Source organism: Salmo trutta, chromosome 2, assembly GCF_901001165.1.
Source record: "Salmo trutta chromosome 2, fSalTru1.1, whole genome shotgun sequence".
Taxonomy (NCBI): Eukaryota; Metazoa; Chordata; class Actinopteri; order Salmoniformes; family Salmonidae; genus Salmo; species Salmo trutta.
Window position 1 is genome coordinate 71185389 of NC_042958.1, and position 24031 is coordinate 71209419.

The 24031-nt window shown below is 40.8% G+C and overlaps 1 protein-coding gene across 4 annotated transcripts in view; it reads right to left on the reverse strand.

The window, feature by feature from the left end:
* tlcd3bb (TLC domain containing 3Bb) overlaps window positions 1-24031 on the reverse strand; it is a 53299-nt gene that overhangs the window by 14833 nt on the left and 14435 nt on the right. For 2 of the 4 annotated variants that reach the window (XM_029713717.1, XM_029713691.1), the window contains exons 2-3: window positions 4999-5190; window positions 1596-1679 (exon numbers count right to left, since the gene is read on the reverse strand). In XM_029713717.1, coding sequence (XP_029569577.1) covers window positions 1596-1679; window positions 4999-5123 — 209 coding nt within the window. In that variant the 5' untranslated portion in view covers window positions 5124-5190. Of the gene's footprint in view, window positions 1-1595; window positions 1680-4998; window positions 5191-17771; window positions 17818-24031 lie in introns of those variants that run through there. The other 2 variants (XM_029713698.1, XM_029713707.1) reach the window with 2 other exon arrangements.

The following is a 24031-nucleotide window of genomic DNA, read 5'->3' on the forward strand; positions in this document are numbered from 1 at the left end:
TTGCACCCCCCTCTTTTACGCTGCTGCTACTCTGTTTATTATCTATGCATAGTAACTTTAACTCTACCTACATGTACATATTACCTCGACTAACCGGTGCCCCCGCACATTGACTCTGGACCGGTATCCCCTGTATATAGCCTCGCTATTGTTATTTTACTGCTGTTCTTTAATTACTTGTTACTTTTATTTTTTACTTAGCTATTTTTTACTTAAAACCTGTTGTGGATAGGGGGCAGTATTTTCACGGCCGCATAAAAAACGTACCCGATTTAATCTGGTTACTACTCTTGCCCAGAAACTAGAATATGCATATAATTAGTAGATTTGGATAGAAAAGGAGTTCTGTATCTATAATTCTTAAAATAATTGTTATGTATTTTGTCAACGTTTATGATGAGTAATTTAGTAAATTCACCGGAAGTTTTCGGTGGGAATGCTAGTTCTGAACATCAGATGCTAATGTAAAAAGCAGTTTTTTGATATAAATATGAACTTGATTGAACAAAACATGCATGTATTGTATAACATAATGTCCTAGGAGTGTCATCTGATGAAGATCATCAAAGGTTAGTGCTGCATTTAGCTGTGGTTTGGGTTTTTGTGACATATATGTTTGCTTTGAAAATGGCTGTGTGATTATTTTTGTTTGGGTACTCTCCTGACATAATCTAATGTTTTGCTTTCGCTGTAAAGCCTTTTTGAAATCGGACAATGTGGTTGGATTAACGAGAGTCTTATCTTTCAAATGGTGTAAAATAGTCATATGTTTGAGAAATTGAAGTTATAGCATTTTTAAGGTTTTTGTATTTCGCACCACGCTCTACCATTGGATATTGGTGAGGTGTTCCGCTAGCGGAACGTCTGTCCTCAACATTAACACTTATTTTTCTTAAACCTGCATAGTTGGTTAAAAGGGCTTGTAAGTAAGCTTTCACTGTAAGGTCTACACCTGTTGTATTCGGCACTTGTAACAAATAAAATTTGATTTCCATCTGGCTTTCGTGGGGGCACCTAACCTTTTCATTGTAAAGAAGATTTTTTTTAAATTCGCATTTGTTTATTTCCCAAGATTTATCACACAACATTTTAGGACTACATACAGCAGCTTTTTAAAGGAGTCTGCTTTGTGTCTTCTTTTTTGCCATGACAAATCAAGTATCGGGACAACCCTTCTCCCAAGGCACAAAAAAACACTGCCAAATTATGATTCTGAAGTTAACAATTCACTTCAAACATTTCTAGTATGGCCTGATGTAAAATATCGCTCAAGGCTGAATGAGACTAAAAAACGTGTTTTTCTTTTTTCTTCACTCTATGCTGTAGTTAACTGTTTTTTTGTGTGTGTGTGTGTGTGGGGGGGGGTTTATGATTCGGATATCTTCTGTCTCTTTCTGGGGCGTGATCATTAGGACACGAAACTGAAAATGTTTTACAACGGAAAACAAAAGTAATAATTTCTTATTGAACAACTGTGTCTGTTTTCTTCCATTTTAGTGTCTCAAACATGCCCCTGGTCTGTTTTACTAATTTTACTGACTGAGCTTTACAGTAACAACAATTGTCAGAAGGACGAGGTGAATGTCTACACTTACTGATCCTCAATGATGTCATCACAGGAGGAGGCAATGATGTAACCAGCAGAGGAGGCCATGATCGCCTGAACAGAGGACACCAACCTGAGAAAGGCCCGCAGGAGAAATTAAACATACATTTTTACTAAAATGTCATCCTTCGTGATTATCAGAGTTAACCAAAAGTCATCATATGACAGAATTAGTGTTGATTTATTTTGAGTGATAACCAATGGCTCAATCTCAATTAGTCTTTCCGCAATTACTCACATCATATCTCCTCGCTTCCTTCTCAAATGTATATTGAAAAAGAAAGTCCAAGGTCACTCCCCTCAGACTTTCTTCTCCAATGCGTTTGAGAAGGCAAGGAGAGAGAACGGAAATAATTGAGGAAAGATTAACTGAGGAAGAGCATGCATATATACAGTTGAAGTCAGAAGTTTACATACACTAATGAGTCATTAAAACTAGTTTTTCAACCACTCCACAAATTTCGGCAAGTCGGTTAGGACATCTACTTTGAGCATGACAAGTAATTTTTCCGACAATTGTTTACAGACAGATTATTTCACTTTTAATTCACTGTATCACAATTCCAGTGGGTCAGAAGTTTACATACACTAAGTTGACTGTGCCTTTAAACAGCTTGGAAAATTACAGAAGAATATGTAATGGCTTTAGAATCTTCTGATAGGCTAATTTACATAATTTGAGTCAATTGGAGGTGTACCTGTGGATGTATTTCAAGGCCTACCTTCAAACTCAGTGCCTCTGCTTGACATCATGGGGGAAAAATTTAAAAAATCAGCCAAGACCTCAGAAAAAAATTGTAGACCCCACAAGTCTGGTTCATCCTTGGGAGCAATTTCCAAACACCTGAAGGAAACACGTTCATCTGTACAAACAATAGTACGCAAGTATAAACACCATTGGACCACACAGCCGTCATACCGCTCAGGAAGGAGACGCGTTCTGTCTCCTAGAGATGAACGTACTTTGGTGCGAATATTGCAAATCAGTCCCAGAACAACAGCAAAGGACCTTGTGAAGATGCTGGAGGAAACAGGTACAAAAGTATCTATATACTATGGTTTGCAACTGCACATGGGGACAAAGACTGTACTTTTTGGAGAAATGTCCTCTGGTCTGATGAAACAAAAATAGAACTGTTTGCCCATAATAACCATCGTTATGTTTGGAGGAAAAAGGGTGAGGCTTGCAAGCCGAAGAACACCATCCCAACCGTGAAGCACGGGGGTGGCAGCATCATGTTGTGGGGTGCTTTGCTGCAGGAGGGACTGGTGCACTTCACAAAATAGAAGCAGGAAAATTATGTGGATATATAAGCAACATCTCAAGACATCAGTCAGGAAGTTAAAGCTTGGTCGCAAGCATACTTCCAAAGTTGTGGCAAATGGCTGAAGGACAACAAAATCAAGGTATTGGAGTGGCCATCACAAAGCCCTGACCTCAACAATTTGTGGGCAGAACTGAAAAGGTGTGTGCGAGCAAGGAGTCCTACAAACCTGACTCAGTTACACCAGCTCTGTCAGGAGGAATGGGACAAAATTCACCCTACTTATTGTGGGAAGCTTGTGGAAGGCTACCTGAAACATTTGACCCAAGTTAAACAATTTAAAGGCAATGCTACCAAATACTAATTGAGTGTATGTAAACTTCTGACCCACTGGGAATGTGATGAAAGAAATAAAAGCTAAAATAAATCACTCTCTACTATTATTCTGATGTTTCACATTCTTAAAATAAAGTGGTGATCCTAACTGACCTAAGACAGGGAATTTTTTGTAGGATTAAATGTCAGGAATTGTGAAAAACTGAGTGTAAATATATTTGGCTAAGGTGTATGTAAACTTCCGACTCAACTGTACATAGTACCAGTCAAAAGTTTGGACACACCTACTCATTCAAGAGGTTATTCTTTATTTTTACTATTTTCTACATTGTATGGAATCATACAACATATGGAATCATGTAGTAACCAAAAAAAAAAAGTGTTAAAACAAATTAAAATGTGTTTCATATTTGAGATTCTTCAGAAGTAGGCACCCTTTGCCTTGACAGCTTTGCACACACTTGGCATTCTCTCAACCAGCTTCATGAGGTAGTCACCTGGAATGCATTTCAATTAACAGATGTGCCTTGTTAAAAGTTCATTTGTGGAATTTATTTCCTTCTTAATGCGTTCGAGCCAATCAGTTGTGTTGTGACATGTAGGGGTGGTATACAGAAGACAGAAGTAGAGCTAAGTCCATATTATGGCAAGAACAGCTCAAATAAGCAAACAGAAACGATAGTCCATCATTACTTCAAGTTTCAAGTTTCTTCAAATGCAGTCGCAAAAAACATCAAGCACTGATGAAACTGGCTCCCATGAGGACCACCACAGGAAAGGAAGACCCAGAATTACCTCTGCTGCAGAGGATAAATTCATTAGAGTTAACTTCCCCTCAGATTGCAGACCAAATAAATGCTACAGAGTTCAAGTAACAGACACATCTCAACATCAACTGTTCAGAGGAGACTGCGTGAAGCAGGCCTTCATGGTCAAATTGCTGCAACAAAACCACTACTAAAGGACACCAATAATAAGAAGAGATTTGCTTTGGCAAAGAAACACAAGCAATGGACATTAAAACGATGGAAATCTGTCTGTTGTCTGTTGAGTCCAAATTAGATTTTTTGTTCCAACCGCCGTGTCTTTGTGAGACGCAGAGTAGGTGAATGGATGATCTCCGCATGTGTAGTTCCCACCATGAAACATGGAGGAGGTGGTGTGATGGTGCTTTGCTGGTGACACTGTTGGTGTTTATTTAGAATTCAAGGCACACTTAACCAGCATGGCTACCACAGAATTCTTCAGCGATACGCCATCCCATCTGGTTTGCGCTTTGTGGGACTATCATTTGTTTTTCAACAGGTCAATGACCCAACAAACCTCCAGGCTGTGAAAGGGCTATTTGACAAAGAAGGAGAGTGATGGAGTGCTCCATCAGATGACCTGGCCTCCACAATCTCCCAACCTCAACCCAGTTGAGATGGTTTGGAATGAGTTGGACTGCAGAGTTAAGAAAAAGCAGTCAACAAGTGCTCAGCATATGTGGGACCTCCTTCAATACTGTTGGAAAAGCATTCCAGGTGAAGCTGGTTGAGAGAATACCAAGACTGTGCAAAGCTGTCATCAAGGCAAAGGGTGGCTACTTTGAAGAATTTCAAATATATTTTGATTTGGTTAACCCTTTTTGTTACTTAATTGATTCCATGTGTTATTTCATAGTTTTGATGTCTTCACTATTATTCTACAATGTAGAAAATAGTACAAATAAAGAAAAAACCTTGAATGAGTAGGTGTGTCCAAACTTTTAACTGGTACTGTATATGATCCCCACTTTTCCTCATCGCTCACCTGGCTGACACTATGACCGCATCCCCTTCGCTCCACCTCAGTGCAGGGATATGCTTGAGGCATTGCTTGGAGAGCACAAACAGGCCTGGGAAGAAGACAGACCCGGCAGCCAGGATGGTCAACATGGTCCAACGTGTTTGTCTTGGTGGCAAAGTTCAGCAGGTAGTCTGGTCTTTGTGATCTTTCTTCCCTCTGAAATTGGAAGCACAGAGATAAACAATTTCAAAACAAGAAGGCAACTAATGCACTAATAAAAGTTGTTTCCTTTCTTTTATCATGTGTCGCCAAAGGGACACAGCATATTAAGTGGGACAGGGCCATTGGGACAAAAATAGCACCAGCACAGAGTGGAGAAGAGGGCATTTGTTAACTTTTCAAAGGGACAGAGAGGGTTAGTGCGTGTGGATGATTGTGGTGATGCTGAGTGCTGGGTGTGGTTGCTGGTGAGTGATTTTCATAGATGAGGAAGCCCATTGTGCTAACATGACAGGGTGGCCATCTAAGGTCATTATGAACCTCATCACTACTAGGGCTGTGGCGGTCACAAAAATTTGTCAGCCGGTGATTGTCAAGCCTATAACTGTCGGTCTCACGGTAATTGACCGTTGATTAACATAAAACACATTTAGCATCTCCTGGCTTACAAGCCATTTGAAAAAGTATAATAAATCCATGTAATATAGCCTACACCTTCACAATAAATCCATTACCTTTTTAGACAGGTCTAAAGATGCATGATATAAAGAAAATGTCTACTTCAGAAGAAAAGGATAGCATACTCTGAGTTGTCCTTATGTTAGGACCTGATCTGTCTATGCCACATGGCTGTGGGCTACACTAGTTAATTTATCAGACAAGATTTGCTTATAATTCCGTGCCATTATTTTATAGTATGAAGAATACAATTCAACAAAGCTGAATAAAATGTAAATATTTTCTCCAAACGATGAGGGAGTGCGCACATGCGGCTGGCTATTCTGTGTTGAGCGGTTAACAAAGAAATAGATACTCCTATATGCTTAATTTAGAGTTATTAACTTTAGTTGTCATACAAATGTTGGGCTACATGTTTTGATTTTTAATACATTGTAAGGTTGCATGATGCGACTGATGATTTTAAATAAGTCACTTGAAAGGCATGAGCTCTGCTTTGTTTTCTTGCGCAGGCTGTACACACTCCAATAGTCTCTCATTCACAATTTGACAAGCACTTTATAATGCCTCGAATTTCACAGCAGCATTCTTTTTGTGGCAGTAATGCAACCGGAAAAAAATCTGTGCCTTTTGTGACCCGGAGTGCTGCGTTGTGCCCTTCTCCCTGAGTGTGCTGCGCAATCAGATGGCTCTCCGTCACGTGATCGGGTCTTTCTCACAGGCTACAAGTGAAGACGGACACATCAGGGACGCAACTGCACGCGTCCTTATCCAATTCCCAAGGTGCATATTGAAGATATTGGAAGAACTGTCCATATTTACTTTGTCAGCCAACAAGATGAGCAGGCCTAACGAACAACAAAAGCACTAGCCTATGTGAATCTACTATCCCCCATAGTACAAATGTCGACCTATTCAAATCTGTGGGAGAAATAAATATTCCAAACATAGTCTGGGACAGTTGTGGGATGCGATAGATCCCAAATTAATACAACCACCAGCATCTAAAAAACAGTTGTATGCAATGTGGCTGACGCAACAGATCAGAATGTTTAGTTTAAAATGTTGATAAACTATTAGAATATTTCTTCACATTATAAGCGCAGAAATGTGCACATGGTAGTAGGCTATAAGCACAAATGTTCCATTAGCGGGAATACACCATTATCAAAAGTGACCGCAAATGTGATTATGCATGTAATGCTTTTATTATAAAAGGTGAATTTTTATGCTGAAAAGGATCTTCCCCAAATGTGCTTAATTTTAACAAGTTATTTGGCCACTTTATTTGTGATACAAACCTTATTAAAACGTAGGCCTATGAGCTAGGCTACATTCACAAGTGATAATATATAATTCACAAGTGATAGGCTAATATTGTCACCCATCATACTATTCTTGACTTAATCTCATCTTTACATATACTAAATAATATATGTGTGACATTTGTTTTGATTTAGAATGGACCATTATCACGCACCTGTATCGAAATTGGGGCAGCGGGAAGAAATACATGTGCACTTAAATAGCGAATGGAGGACGCTTTTCTCCGTGGTTTATTTTCATGCCAGCCAGGTAGGCTATACTCCTGTTGTAAATATAAGCAATGTGCTTAATATTAGGAAAGTAGAGAAATAAAAATAGTAGGCCTAGCCTATAGAAAGCTGATGGGATCCTCGTCTTTTTATTAGTGGCCATCACTCGGTTCTCACGCAATTGCATAGCCTATAGAAATGTTGCGCAACATGAGCTCATGAAGTGTTTGATTTGATTTTTGAATACATTTGCATTTTTGTCAGAGTGATTAGAGGGACAATAGAGTCCTGAGTACCAGGCAATTAGCAAGTTTGGTAGGCTACTAATGACCAGCAGCAGCATCAGAGCTTGGAGAAGCCTAATTACAGTGACTAAACGGTCATGTCGAATTTGACTGCCTTCATGACTCGTGACCGCCGGTGTGACAGTAATACGGTCACCGCAAGAGCCCTAAATCACTACCAACGGGCCTGAGGCATGCATGTTGATCCCACACAATGCAGCATGGTTGCTCCGACTAGTCGTATGATGTTACGAATGGTCGGTTACTTAAGACATAAACGAAAGGAGGTTGGGTAGTTGGGGAGGATGGGTAGGCGTATAGGCCTAACGGTAACGTCTAACAACCCAAAGGTTCCGTTTTCGAATCATGTCAGGGACAACTTAAGTTATTTGGCCACTTTATTTGTGATACAAACCTTATTAAAACGTAGGCCTATGAGCTAGGCTACATTCACAAGTGATAATATATAATTCACAAGTGATAGGCTAATATTGTCACCCATCATACTATTCTTGACTTAATCTCATCTTTACATATACTAAATAATATATGTGTGACATTTGTTTTGATTTAGAATGGACCATTATCACGCACCTGTATCGAAATTGGGGCAGCGGGAAGAAATACATGTGCACTTAAATAGCGAATGGAGGACGCTTTTCTCCGTGGTTTATTTTCATGCCAGCCAGGTAGGCTATACTCCTGTTGTAAATATAAGCAATGTGCTTAATATTAGGAAAGTAGAGAAATAAAATAGTAGGCCTAGCCTATAGAAAGCTGATGGGATCCTCGTCTTTTTATTAGTGGCCATCACTCGGTTCTCACGCAATTGCATAGCCTATAGAAATGTTGCGCAACATGAGCTCATGAAGTGTTTGATTTGATTTTTGAATACATTTGCATTTTTGTCAGAGTGATTAGAGGGACAATAGAGTCCTGAGTACCAGGCAATTAGCAAGTTTGGTAGGCTACTAATGACCAGCAGCAGCATCAGAGCTTGGAGAAGCCTAATTACAGTGACTAAACGGTCATGTCGAATTTGACTGCCTTCATGACTCGTGACCGCCGGTGTGACAGTAATACGGTCACCGCAAGAGCCCTAAATCACTACCAACGGGCCTGAGGCATGCATGTTGATCCCACACAATGCAGCATGGTTGCTCCGACTAGTCGTATGATGTTACGAATGGTCGGTTACTTAAGACATAAACGAAAGGAGGTTGGGTAGTTGGGGAGGATGGGTAGGCGTATAGGCCTAACGGTAACGTCTAACAACCCAAAGGTTCCGTTTTCGAATCATGTCAGGGACAACTTAAGCATTTTAGCTAATTAGCAACTTTGCAACTACTTGCAGTGGCTGCTCTTTCACTGTAAATGTCCATTAATATGTTATTGACATGTAAATCTGTCATAAAAATCAGGAATTTCCTCAATAAACACAAATACGAGCGTTGCTGCATCTCATCGGTAGAAAAGGGCCATCTACATTTCCTGGTTGTAAGTAGGGATGCACGATATATCGGTGAACATATCGGAATCGGCCGATATTAGCTAAAACATGGCAACATCGGTATCGGCCCTATGTCTAGTTTAACGCTGATGTTAAAAACCGATGTCAAAGCTACCTCGCATACCTATATAACCTCGGTACATTATGTAATGACGCAACGTAAAATTTTGCGCTACACGTGCAACACAGCATTCCGAACCTAGCCCACAATGTCTGCTGTGTGGATCGAGCAGTGAAGCAGTCATTTGAAAGAGTAACAAAAGTTATTTGTATTACCCAGTAAGAGTGTACCTAAGTTGGCATGAGCAAAACAGTTTGGAAAATCGACTTAAAAAAATTCACACTCCACTAAATCAACTTCAGCTAAAATGGCTACCATCACTGGAGATCACGTGAAAGTTTGGCATCAGAACTCACTGAATTGCAGTATAACTCACTGGTGTCTGCTCTGGCTCCAATTCAGGCAACCGTGGAAATCATCCAGGGTTCTGTGGCATCTCACACTACCACACTGGACGAAGTTGAGGCCGGGCTGTCGAGCCACAGTGACCAACTCACTACGCTGGAAACAAAGCTTGACGATGTGGCCGCTGCCAACAAGTCACTGCAGCTACAAGTGGAAGGTTTGATTTCACGATCAAAATGCCAAAATATCTGCATGATTGGACTGCCAGAGGATTCTGAGACAGGATCTCCAACCCACTTCATGGCGGAGGTTTTGGGCAATGAGGCTTTTCACAATCTTCCTTAACTCAATAGAGTCCAACACAGCCTTACACCTAAACCTCGCCCATGCAGCCAACCGCGTCCCATAATTTTTTTTAATTGAACCTTTATTTAATTAAAAAAGTCAGTTAAGAACAAATTCTTATTTACAATGACGGCCTACCAAAAGGCCTCCTGCGGGGACGGGGGCCTGGGATTAAAAAAATTAAATAACTACAATATAAATATAGGACAAAACACACATCACAACAACGGAGACAACACTACATAAAGAGAGACCTAAGACAACACAGCATGGTAGCAACACAACATAACAACAACATGGTAGCAACACAATATGGTAGCAGCATAAAACACGGTACAAACATTATTGGGCACAGACAACAGCACAAAGGGCAAGAAGGTAGAGACAACAATACATTACGTAAAACAGCCACAACTGTCAGTAAGAGTGTTCATGATTAACCTGTTTGGGGTAGGGGGCAGTATTGAGAATTTTGGAAAAAATATGTTCCCATTTTTAACTGCCTCCTACACCAACTCAGAAGCTAGAATATGCATATTATTGTTCAGGTTTGGATAGAAAACACTCTGAATTTTCTAAAACTGTTTGAATGGTGTCTGTGAGTATAACAGAACTCCTATGGCAGGCAAAAACCTGACAAGGTTTCAAGCAGGAAGTACCCTGTCTGACAAGGAGTCGTGCGTCTTGCATCTTTTTATTGAAAAGTAAGGATCTTAGCTGTAACGTGACAATTCCCAGGGCTCCAATAGGCTCTCAGAGCCCGCGAAATAACTGAAGGTTTACGAGGGAGCCTCAGGTTGAAACAGATTATCGCCTTTTGTAAGTGGATGCTCCGAGGACCTTTGAATGATGCGCGTGCATGAGTCGCTTCTGAGGAGAAATTTTATTCGGCTGTTTAGGCTCAATGCATACTCCCGGTCGGAATATTATCACTAATCTACGAGTTGAATGGCATAAAAATTGGTTTTAAACAGCGGTTGACATGCTTCGAAGTACGGTAATGGAATAGTTAGACATTTTTGACACGCCAATGCGCCATGCGCGGGACCGCGAAGAAGCATTCTAGAACTCACGAACAAAACGTCGCTGTTTGGATATAACGATGGATTATTTGGGACCAAACCAACATTTGTTATTGAAGTAGAAGTCCTGGCAGTGTATTCTGATGAAGAACAAGCAAGGTAAGAACATTTTTCTTATAGGAAATGTGATTTTGGTGGATGCTGACCTGGGTGGGTATCTAAATAGCTAGCCCTGTAATGCCGGACATATCGAGTGCATAGAGGAGTAATGTATCTATAATTCTTAAAATAATTGTTATGCTTTTTGTGAACGTTTATCGTGAGTAATTTAGCAAACTGTTAGTAAATTCAACGGAAGTTTGCCGGGGGTTATGCGTTTTCTGAACGTCACATGCTAATGCAAAAAGCTGTTTTTTGATATAAATATGAACTTGATTGAACAGACATGCATGTATTGTATAACACAATGTCCTAGGTGTGACATCTGATGAAGATCATCAAAGGTTAGTGCTGCATTTAGCTGTGGTTTGGGTTTTTGTGACATTATATGCTAGCTTGAAAAATGGCTGTCTGATTTTTTCTGGCTGGGCACTCTGCTGACATAATCTAATGTTTTGCTTTCGTTGTAAAGCCTTTTTGAAATCGGACAGTGGGGTTAGATTAACGAGATTCTTGTCTTTAAATAGCTGTAAAATAGTCATATGTTTGAGAAATTGAAGTAATAGTATTTCTAACGATTCAAAAATCGCGCCACTGGAATTTCAGTAGCTTTTACGTAGGTGGGACGAAATCGTCCCACATACCCGAGAGAGGTTAAGTCTTTGAATGAAGAGATTGAGATAACTGTCCAGTTTGAATGTTTGTTGCAGCTCGTTCCAGTCGCTAACTTCAGCGAACTGAAAAGGGGAGCAACTTAGGGATGTGTGTACTTTGGGGACCTTTAACAGAATGTGGCTGGCAGAACAGGTGTTGTATGTGGAGGATGAGGGCTGAAGTAGATATCTCAGATAGGGGGGAGTGAGACCTAAGAGGGTTTTATAAATAAGCAACAACCAGTGGGTCTTGCGACAGGTATACAGAGATTACCAGTTTACAGAGGAGTATAAAGTGCAGTGATGTGTCCTATAAGGAGCATTGGTGGCAAATCTGATGACCGAATGGTAAAGAACATCTAGCCGCTCGAGAGCACCCTTACCTGCCGATCTATAAATTATGTCTCCGTAATCTAGCATGGGTAGGATGGTCATCTGAATCAGGGTTAGTTTGGCAGCTGGGGTGAAAGAGGAGCGATTACGATCGAGGAAACCAAGTCTAGACTTAACTTTAGCCTGCAGCTTTGATATGTGCTGAGAGAAGAAGGACAGTGCACTGTCTAGCCATACTCCCAAGTACTTGCAGGAGGTGACTACCTCAAGCTCTAAACCCTCAGAGGTAGTAATAACACCTCTGGGAGGAGGGGCATTCTTCTTACCAAACCACATGACCTTTGTTTTGGAGGTGTTCAGACCAAGGTTAAGGGTAGAGAAAGCTGGTTGGACACCAAGAAATAGCGGTGTAATGGACCGTAGTTGATCCGTGATCCGTACAGAGACCTCCCACGGTTCGGCAACGCATGTGAACCGTGGATCAATTGCAAAGTTGAACCATCATAGTGTGAAATACAGTTTTACTGCCGCTGTTACTTTTTAAAGTAATAATTCCCTGAATCTCGATGCAGAGTTGCAGTGAAAAGATAAAGACAAATGCGTGCTGTATTTTACTCTGAAGCCTGAAGGTTGAGTTGATTTTTTTTTTAAAGCAGAACAGTGTACTGTTCAATGGGAGGGTGCTTGTTGAATCTCAATGAATCAATCCTGGATGCTCGCGTAGGAAGAAAAAAAGAGCAGTTACAGCCATGGCTAGCGGAGGAGCTGAAGAACCGGAAAAGCCTCCCGCTTCGTTTAAGTCTCATGTATGGGAGCATTTTGGCTTCCCTGTCAAATATGATGACGGAAGACGGGTGGTGGACAACACCATTACGGTGTGTAGGCATTGTGCCGTAAGAAAGCCGCATGATAATGGAAATACATGGAGCATGGCCACACATTTAAATCGTCATCACCCTGGTGTGTCAGTGACGGGAGCCAACTCAGCCAAGAGACATCTTCTCCCCGCGGCATTTAAGTAGCCCTTTGCTGCAAAATCAGACCAGGCTAAAGCCATCACCAAATCTATTGGGATGTTTATCACTGCAGACATGAGGCCATACTCTGTTGTGGGAAAACAAAGGGTTTCAAAATATGGTGAAAGTGCTTGAGCCACGCTACGAAATCTTCTCACACACCCACTTCAGTAAGAAGATCGTGCCAGAGCTTTATGAACAGGAAAATTTCCAAATTGTCGAATTATCCTCTATTGCATCCTCTATTGCCCTCACCTCAGATGGGTGGACCTCCAGGACAACGGAAAGCTACGTGACTGTGAATGCTCACTTCGCCACAGAGGAGTGGGAGATGCTTAGTCCGGTGCTACAGACATGCTCCCTCTATGTGAGTCACACAGGCACAAATCTGGCGCAGGTACTGCTAGGAGCAGTAGTAGAGTGGAAGCTAGAGAGGCCCAGTAGCAATATCCCAATCACCACAGATAATGCCAAGAACCAAGTAAATGCAGTGATAGAAGCTGGACTGGGGTCACAGATAGCTTGCTTTGCACATGTGATCAATTTAGCATCCCAAAGGGGAATCTCAGTGAACCAGATGGACCGCCTCCTTCGGAGGATCAGGAAGGTGGTTTCCTTTATCCACAGAAGAACAGCTTAAGACCAAGCAAGAAATGTTACAGCTACCGACCCACAAGCTCATACACGATGTCACAACAAGATGGAACTCCACTTATGCATGTTGGAGAGCGATTACGATCGAGGAAACCAAGTCTAGACTTAACTTTAGCCTGCAGCTTTGATATGTGCTGAGAGAAGAAGGACAGTGCACTGTCTAGCCATACTCCCAAGTACTTGCAGGAGGTGACTACCTCAAGCTCTAAACCCTCAGAGGTAGTAATAACACCTCTGGGAGGAGGGGCATTCTTCTTACCAAACCACATGACCTTTGTTTTGGAGGTGTTCAGACCAAGGTTAAGGGTAGAGAAAGCTGGTTGGACACCAAGAAATAGCGGTGTAATGGACCGTAGTTGATCCGTGATCCGTACAGAGACCTCCCACGGTTCGGCAACGCATGTGAGACCTCCCACGGTTCGGCAACGCATGAGTTTATCGAACAAAACGAACATTTCTTGTGGAAGTAGGAGTCCTGGGAGTGCATTCCGACGACAATCAGCAAAGGTAAGTGAAGATTTATAATACTATTTCTGAGTTTTGTTGACTCCAGAACTTGGCGGGTAATTGTATAGCTTGCTTTGATGGCTGAGCTCTGTACTCAGATTATTGCAAAGTGTGCTTTCGCCGTAAAACTTTTTGAAATCTGACACAGCGGTTGCATTAACCTCTTACATCTAGATGTTCCGCTAGCGGAACACCGCTCCAATATCCAATGATAGGGCGTGGCGCGAATTACAAACTCAAAATTTTTTCAAACATATGACTATTTTACACCATTTTAAAGACAAGACTCTCCTTTATCTAACCACATTGTCCGATATCAAAAAGGCTTTACAACGAAAGCAAAACATTAGATTATGCCAGGAGAGTACCCAGCCAGAAATAATCACACCCATTTTTCAAGCTAGCATATAATGTCACAAAAACCAAAACCACAGCTAAATGCAGCACTAACCTTTGATGATCTTCATCAGATGACACTCCTAGGACATTATGTTATACAATACATGCATGTTTTGTTCAATCAAGTTCATATTTATATCAAAAACCAGCTTTTTACATTAGCATGTGACGTTCAGAACTAGCATACCCACCGAAACTTCCGGTGAATTTACTAAATTACTCACGATAAACGTTCACAAAAAACATAATTATTTTAAGAATTATAGATACAGAACTCCTTTATGCAATCGCTATGTCAGATTTTAAAATAGCTTTTCGGTGAAAGCACATTTTGCAATATTCTGAGTAGATAACCCGGCCATCATGGCTAGCTATTTTGACACCCACCAAGTTTGGCACTCACCAAACTCAGATTTACTATAAGAAAAATTGGATTACCTTTGCTGTTCTTCGTCAGAATGCACTCCCAGGACTTCTACTTTACACCCAATGTTGTTTTGGTTCCAAATAATCCATAGTTATATCCAAATAGCGGCGTTTTGTTCTTGCGTTCAAGACACTATCCGAAGGGTGACGCGCCGGCGTGTATCGTGACAAAAAAATTCAAAATATTCCATTACCGTACTTCGAAGCATGTCAAACGCTGTTTAAAATCAATTTTTAAGCGATTTTTCTCGTAAAATAGTGATAATATTCCAACCGGGAGACATTGTTTTCGTTCAAAGACTGAAAATGTAAAATGGATTCTTCACGTGTACGCGCGCGCCCGTGTCATTGTTCTCAGATCGACCACTATCCAAATCCCCTACTGTTTTTCGCCCAGGGACTGCAGAGTCATCATTCCCCATTCTGGCGCCTTCTGAGAGCCTATGGGAGCCTTAGAAAATGTCACGTTACAGCAGAGATCCTCTGTTTTCGATAAAGAGGCTATAGAAGGCCAAGAAATGGTCAGAGAGGGCACTTCCTGTATAGAATCTTCTCAGGTTTTTAGCCTGCCATATGAGTTCTGTTATACTCACAGACACCATTCAAACAGTTTTAGAAACTTTAGGTTGTTTTCTATCCAAATCAAACAATTATATGCATATTCTAGTTTCTGGGTAGGAGTAATAACCAGATTAAATCGGGTACATTTTTTATCCGGCCGTGAAAATACTGCCCCCTATCCTAAACAGGTTAAGGAGAAGTTTATCTTTAATTCTTTGAATAACAGTTTTTTATTTTATCAACGTTTATGATGAGTATTTCTGTAAATTGATGTGCTCATTCACCGGAAGTTTTTGGAGGCAAAACATTTCTGAACATTACACGTCAATGTAAAATGGGGTTTTTGGATATAAATATGAACTTGATCGAGCAAAACATACATGTATTGTGTAACATGAAGTCCTATGAGTGCCATCTGATGAAGATCATCAAAGGTTAGTGCTTAATTTTAGCTGTATTTCTGGTTTTTGTGACGCCTTTCCTTGCTTGGAAAATGGCTGTGTGGTTTTTCTTGTTTAGGCGCTGTCCTAACATAATCTATACTTTAATATAATCTATACTTTCGCCGTAAAGCCTTTTTGAAAATCGGACACTGTGGTTAGATTAATGAGAAGTTTATCTTTAAAATGGTGTATAATAGTTGTATGTTTGAGAAATTTGAATTATGAGATGTTTGTTGTTTTGAATTTGGCGCCCTGCTATTTCACTGGCTGTTGGCGAGTGTCCCGCGGGTGGGACGCTAGAGTCCCACATACCCTAGTGAGGTTAAGGGACATGGGCAGCTGTGAGGAGGAGGGTTTATTCTCCAGGTCTTTAATCCGTTTTCTAAAACTTCTTGGGGTTTGACCCACAGAGAGAGAACTGCTCCTTTAAGTAACTAACTTTGGCCTTCCGGATAGCCTGAGTGCACTTATTTCTCATTTGCCTAAACGATTGCCAGTCAGCCTGAGTATGCGTGTGCGGAGCCTTTCGTCAAATGCAATTCTTGAGGTGGAGTAACTCTGCAAGATCACGGTTGAACCAGGGGCTGAACCTGTTTTTAATTCTCGTTTTCTTTATGGGGCGTGTTTGTTAACAATACCACTGAAAATATCAAAAAAGAAGATCCAAGCTGAGGCCAGGTCATGAAGGAAGGCTTGCTCAATAAAGTTTTTTAGTAAGCGTCTATGACAAATCAGGACGGGTCGTTTCACTGAGCAGCCATTAGGAACACAGGCTGTAAAACAGTGATCACTAAGGCCATTACAGAAAACACCAGACTGATACCCATCAGGATTATTTGTGAGGACAACATTGAGGAGAGTATCCTTTTCTGGGTGTTTAGAGTCATACCTTGTGTGATTGGTAATAATCTGAGAAGGATTTAGGGAGTCCCATTGCTTTAGGACTTGGTCAGGTGGTTTAAGCATGTCCCAGTTTAGGTCACCAAGCAGGACAAATTCAGACTTAGTGTAAGGGGCCAGGAGAGAGCTTAGGGCAGGTAGGGTACAGGCCGGTGGTGATGGAGGACGATAGCACCCAGCAACAGTCAACAAAGAGCTATTTGAAAGTTTAATGCTTAAAACCAGCAAATCAAATCGTTTGGGGACAGACTTGGTGGAGAAAACCGAGCACTGAAGGTGATCCTTGTTAAAGATTTCCACTCCCCCACCTTTGGAAGATCTGTCTTGACGAAAAAGGTTATAACCAGAAAGGTTAACATCAATATTCAAAACACTCTTTCTTAAACACGTCTCAGTAATGACCAACACATCTGGATTGGAGCTGTGAACCCACACTTTCAATTAATCAATTTTAGGTAATAAGCTTCTAGTTTTAACGTGCAGAGAACCCAGGCTTTTACGAGAGCAGAAATCAGTGAAGCAGATATCAGAGCACAAGTCAGAATAGGGGATAGCAACAGTAGATGGGCCAGGGTGTACATGCACATTTCCAGACATAATCAACAGTAATACATTCAAGGCATGGCATAGGACAGAGGGAGCTCTGCAGTGCTGATTTATGACACTGAATGTGCATCAGATAGCAACAAGATCATATTGTACAGCAATTTCATCAGGTAACATGAATACAAAGCCGGCGAGAGGTGGTTAGAATAGGATGGGAGGCCAAAAGTCTGTGTAACCAATAGAGAGTCAGAGTCCCGAGTGTGGGAACAAACATAGTCTGTCCCACGGTTGGGTAAAGAAAGTTTGTAGTCAACAAAGTATGCAGGAGTCATGAGGCAAATAGCAAAATGCACAAGAAAGTGTATGAGTGCTGGAGGAGAGCGAAAGCTCGGGAGAGAGGGGTGAGTGTGGTGGGGGTACCTGTACCAGACAGGGGGAGACAGGTCAGGGCAGTCGGTGAACAGATCGCCAGGTGGAATCCAAGCAGCAGTGCAGCAGGCAACGGAAGTAGGTGTCACACCCACTTGGGAAAAGCTTTTATTTCTGGAGGCAGATTTCTTGTAGAAAATGCCAGTGAATGGTCTTTGGACAGCAGGAGCGGGCTTCAGAGGATGCTTCAAAGACTCCAGCCACTTATTGGGCCCAAAGGCCTCGACACCTTTTACCTCACACCTTAGTGCTAATTGAATTTGTATCTGGTCTGTCCTTGCAAGCCTGGGAGCCTTAACTCAGCATTCAGTCCCCATAAGCAGTCCCCATAAATAAAATATATCATTGTAATGTACTTTATTTTACATTTTTCTTCTTGGTTTTCAAAATAGCATCAGACCAAACACTACTCACTAAGTGCCAGGTTGGATGGTGTCCTCAGGTCTCTGCTGTTTGTTTGCTAGAGTACCCTCCGTATAGCTTGGAAAAAGAAAACCTTGGAAGCAGTAATCTCTCCAGTTAATTTTGGTCAAAATTAGGTTGTAGGTTTGGAGTTTTGATCTGAAGCGAAGGCCATGCTGTGGAGGGTAGCACCTTGCATATGTACCCGCAGAAAAAATCTACGTTTATCAAACTCCAAATCTATCCTTTTGTAAAAAACATGTTGAAAAATGTGAGAGCTCACATGCAGCTGTCTCTCTCCCTGAGGGGGGCGTGTCAGTTTGTGGCTCCATCGATACAAAGGAGCTCGTCCTTAAGTAGGCGAGGGAACATGGCGACATCACTTTCCAAGGCCACAAGATCAAGTTCTACCAGGATTTCAGTTCTAGCCTGGCGAAGAAACGGGCCACATTCAACGATATCAAGTCCACTCTGTACAAGGGAATCAGCTTTGGGCTGATTTATCCTGCCCATCTCCGTGTCACCTTTAACGACAAAATCTATTTTTCCCGAAACTCCTGAAGAAGCTGAGTTCTTCTACCGACAGTGCATACATTGAATGCCTGGATTGGGATGATATCTCACCTGCCTGTATTATGTGAGAAACGTTAGTTCTAGTGACACTAGGCTACATTCATCTGTGGCCATCTATTGATCCGTTTCTCATGAAACAATTCTATGCTAAAGCTTGATGGTGCAGTAGGTATGTTTGAAGCAGCACATAACTAGTTTGTGTTGTTGACAATGACATACTATGCTGTCTCTGCTCTTTGTAAACTTTCATTTGATCTTGTTTAGTTTCTTAAATGAAAGACAATCGCTGTTAAAAGCGCATCATTTTGATTTCTTTCTTTTTACTAAGGCTTTGAACTTGCTGCTCCACTTATGACAATCTATAGCGTACATTGCAGTTTGGCAGCCTTTAGGTCATCACCGATCCTGTCTACCAATATTTGTATGTATGTATGTATGTATGTATGTATGTATGTATGTATGTATGTATGTATGTATGTGTGTGTGTGTGTGTGTGTGTGTGTGTGTGTGTGTGTGTGTGTGTGTGTATATATATATATTTATTTCATTGGGGGTCTGCTTGACGTATACCTTTTTTGTAGATTTTTTAATGGACATTCTATACTACCGTGGTTTACGTTGGCCTTAATAGGTGTTGTTGGTCACTGATGGTTCTCAGTTACATTCACTTTATCTTGGACTCAACTACGACTCTTCTCTTCCAATTTTACTCGTTTAATTGTTGCACTAGCTGAATAGTTTAGACCCATGGTTCGTTTGCTTAATTGTACATATCCAAAATGCTAGTTGTCCGTATACCATCATTTAATTGTTTCCCCCTAAGGACGTTTGAAACAATTTAGCAACACAGGGGCTGACCCTTTTTCATAGTCTACTAGTTAATTTCAAATGTTTCTCATTACTCAGCCCTGTGGCAACACCTAGTGGACTACATTCATATTATGGCCAGTGAAATGCCACCGATCGCTGTTAACATCTTTCAATAACTGACGCTTAAGGTTATACTCTTTGTTTAAAGTATGACCGAAACCCAAATTGTGCACTTGCCTACTGCCATATTTAATTTTTTAATTTCAAGGTGGTATGTAACTTCTTTCCTAGGTCGGTTTGACCTCACATCACGTTTAGGGTAATCAACGGATGCTGAGTAAGAGAACTCCTGCTGCTCGTCTCATTCATAATGACGAGATTAGGATTAAAATTTTTGCCTTTTTCTTTAAATGGTTTTATACCATCACTTTTATTTTATTTTTGTGTATGTTGGGGGTGGTGGGGCAAAGATTATTGTGCTCTGCTTCTCTAGAGTATTTCTTTTTTTTTCAGATTTGTTTTTTCATGCTGCTCCTCTCTCAATCTCTCTTTTAAAGATTCATGTCTAGTTCAACAACAAGTCAGGATGGTATTTTGGGGCTTCCAGTCAGACTGGTGACATGGAACATTTGCGGTTGTGGGGGGAAAATGAAGTGCTTCTTGAGCATTTTCACATCTGAAGAGCCTGAATATTGATATCACATTTCTTCAAGAAACGCACCTACATATTAACGACCATACTAGATTGCATAAAGCATGGGTTGGACAGGTTTTTAATTCTAATTTAAACGGCAAAGCCAGGGGAACAGCAATAGTAATTTCACCCTCACAGATCATTTCAGATTCTGGAGGACGTTATACAATAGTTAGTGGCACCCTCTTCCAAACCCCTGTAGTACTTGCCAATGTTTACACCCCTAACTGGGATGACACTAGATTTATGACACCTCATTTAGCCTCTCTCCCTAATCTTGACACCCACCGCCTCATCTTCGGCAGTGACCTTAACTCTGTTACTGAACCAAGACTAGACCTGTCTAATCCCAACACTTACTCCTTCCGGGATGGCAAAAGCTCTTTCTACATTCATGACCCAAATGGGTTATGTTGATCCATGGTGCTTCCTCCACCCGGTCACAAAAGACTTCTACTTTTCTCATGTTCATCAAGCCTACTCGCGAATAGACTACTTTTTAAAAAAAAATTATATATATAGTTAGAGCCCTTCTCCCCTCAGTTAAAATGACAGAATATTCTGTTATAGTAATTTTGGACCATTCCCCCACATTCTGGATTTAGCACTTACTCTGAATGCCAAAAAAAACAGTTTAATTGGAGATTTAACACGTGTTAAAAATCCAATTCAACTGTTTTTTTTTTGCGTTCAGAGTAAGAGCTAAATCCAGAATGTGGGGGAATGGTCCAAAATGATTGTCTAACAAAAAATGAATACTTTATTTCAACCAACATAGATGTATTCATTTAAACAAATAAAAATGACGACACCTCCCTCTCTCTTCTTTGGGAGACTTTCAAAACTGTATTATAGGGAAAGAATTTCTTACAATGCTCATTATTTCAAACAAAGAGAACTGAAACGTCAAGAACTGGTGGACTCAATCCTGGCAATAGACCGCCAATATTCACCTTCTTCATCCCCTGAATTATACGCAGAGGCTGAAACTTCAAACTCAACTTAATTTGCTTTCCACTGATAAAGCAGAGTTTCTGTTGCAACGAACAAAGTGGACATACTACGAATATGGTGACAAGGCCAGCTGCCTTTTGGCACACCAACTTAAAACGGCAGTCAGCATCTCATCTCATCTCATAGGTATATGACTCTTCCCGTAATATTACAAGTGATCCATCTAATATTACTTCAACTTGAGTCATTTTATTCTAACCTCGACAAATCCGAACCCCCATCAGATAATACGACTATTTAGATATCTTGGATATTCCATCCATTGATATGAACATGAATAAAGTTCTGGATAACCCTCTGCATCTAGATATCTATATAGGGGCGGCAGGTAGCCTAGTGGTTAGAGCGTTGGCCTAGTAACCGAAAGGTCGCAAGATCAAATCTCCAAGCTGACAAGGTAAAAATGTAATTCTGCCCCTGAACAAGGCAGTTAACCCACTGTTCCTAGGCTATCATTGAAAATAAGAATTTGTTCTTAACTGACTTGCCTAATTAAATAAAGGAAAAATAAAAATGAGATAACAAAAGGTTCTAAAGTTAATGCAAAGTGGCAAGGCCCCAGGCCCTGATGGCTTCCCTGTCTACTTTTATAAAAAATCTCATATTACTATTAGATATGTTCACCAACTCGTTTTCACAAGGCTAACTCAAGCCTCCATCTCACTTATACTCAAGAAAGATAAAGATCTAGCAGAATGTGGTGGATATCAGCCCATTTCACTTTTGAATGCTGATGTTAAACTATTAGTTAAGGTTCTATCATGCCGGTTGGAACCCTGCCTTCAGGATGTCATATCTGATGATCAAACGGGTTTCATCAAAGGACGACAACTGTTTTCCAATGTACACCATCTTTTGAACATTATACTCTCTCCTTCTGTCTCTCCAGACCCCGAAATTGTTGTTTCTCTTGATGCATAGAAGGCTTTCGACCAGATGGAGTAGGATTATTTATTTAAGATTTTGGGAAGATTTGGGTCCAATTTCATCTCATGAATGCGTCTGCTCTATTCTGCTCCTATGGCTAGCGTACACACCAACTCTCAACATTCAAAATACTTCCCCCTCTCCAGAGGGACCAGTCAAGGGTGTCCTATGTCCCCGCTCCTTTTTGAACTTGCAATAGAACCGCTTTCCTTGACCTTAAAATTATCATCATCATTCACTGGAATCCACCGAGCTGGTGAAGAACAGTGTCGATGTATGCAGATGATCTACTATTATATCACTAATCCTTTGAACTCTGTCAATAATATACTGCATATTTTAGACACATTTGGATCATTCTCAGGTTACAAATTGAACGTTCAGAAAAGTGAATGTTTTCCAATCAACCCCACTACCAAGCAAATTCCCCATGGAGCCCTGCCTTTCCATCTGTTTCCCTCTGGTTTTTCCTATTTAGGTGTGAATATAACAACATTTCTGGCTATCCTACATAAAAACTAACTTTGCAAATCTAGTCACGCGAGTTAAAGCAGACTTACAACGCTGGGATAGTCTGCCTCTCTCCTTAGCTGGCAGAATCTAATCTGTTAAAACATTTTTTAACTAGGTTTCTATACCTTTTTCAATGTCTTCTGGTCTTCCTGACAATTCTTTTTTTTACCAAGTTGGATAAGCGCAGTCATTTTATCTGCGCTGGCAAATCACCTAGGAGACATAAAGCAATACTTCAAAGAAGGAGACAAGATGGAGGATTGGCACTTCCAAATTCTGGTGTAATGCTCCAAGTACCAACTGGTGCTCATTAGAAGCACACTCCTGCCAATCATCCTCCCTTTCTGCTCTTACTTGTGCCCCACTGTCCTTGTGTCCTTCAAAGTATACTGGAAACCCCATTGTGTGCTCTATGAAGATCTGGAGACAATTTTAGACTTTCTGCCTCTTCTCTTCTAAGCCCTGTTCGTAACAACCACCTATTTTTACCCTCCAAACTCAACCAGGCTTTTGTTTTGTGGTGAGAAAGAGGTTTGGTATGTTTCAAAGATGTATTTTTAGATGGGAATTAGCAAGTTTGAATATTGTAGCTAAATATAATCTGTCTCATTCTAATCTTTTCTGCTATTTTCAAGCCCATAACTTTGTTTGCTCTCATTTTCCCACCTTTCCTCAACTGCCTCCCAAGACGATGCGAGAAGAGATTTTGTCCCTCCCGTGGATTTGGCAAGGTCTGATTTCAGGATTATATGACATTATGCTTTCATCTGAACCCTCTCCAATAAACAAAATCAAGGCAGGTCAAGTTCACTACGCCAGTCTTACACATGACTGGTGGGAGGAGGCCCTTCTTAGGGTTAACTCCACATCCTCATGTGCTTGGTTAAGTTTAAATTCAGTTCAAACTCTTGCACAGAATTCACTACACCAAAGAAAAACGTAGTAAATTCCTCCCAGACACAAATGAGACGTGATAGATGTTCATTCACTCCAGCAAACCACACCCATATGTTTTATTCATGTTCTAAGCTGTCTGAGTATTTGTCAGCATTTTTTAACACTTTCAAAAATTCTAAGATATTGACCTGCAGCCTTGTCCTTTGATAGCTATATTTGGAGATCTATCTTTGTAGCCTAGTCTCACTAAAAGTAAAGCAGACGTTGTAGAGTTTGCTTCCCTCATAGCCCGCTGGCAGATCTTGCTTAATTGGAAATCCTCCAAACCTCCCACTGCATCATCCTGGTTGAAAGATCTAATATCTTTTCTACACTTTGAAAAAATGTAATACACAGAGGATGTACTGATAACTTTTATTGA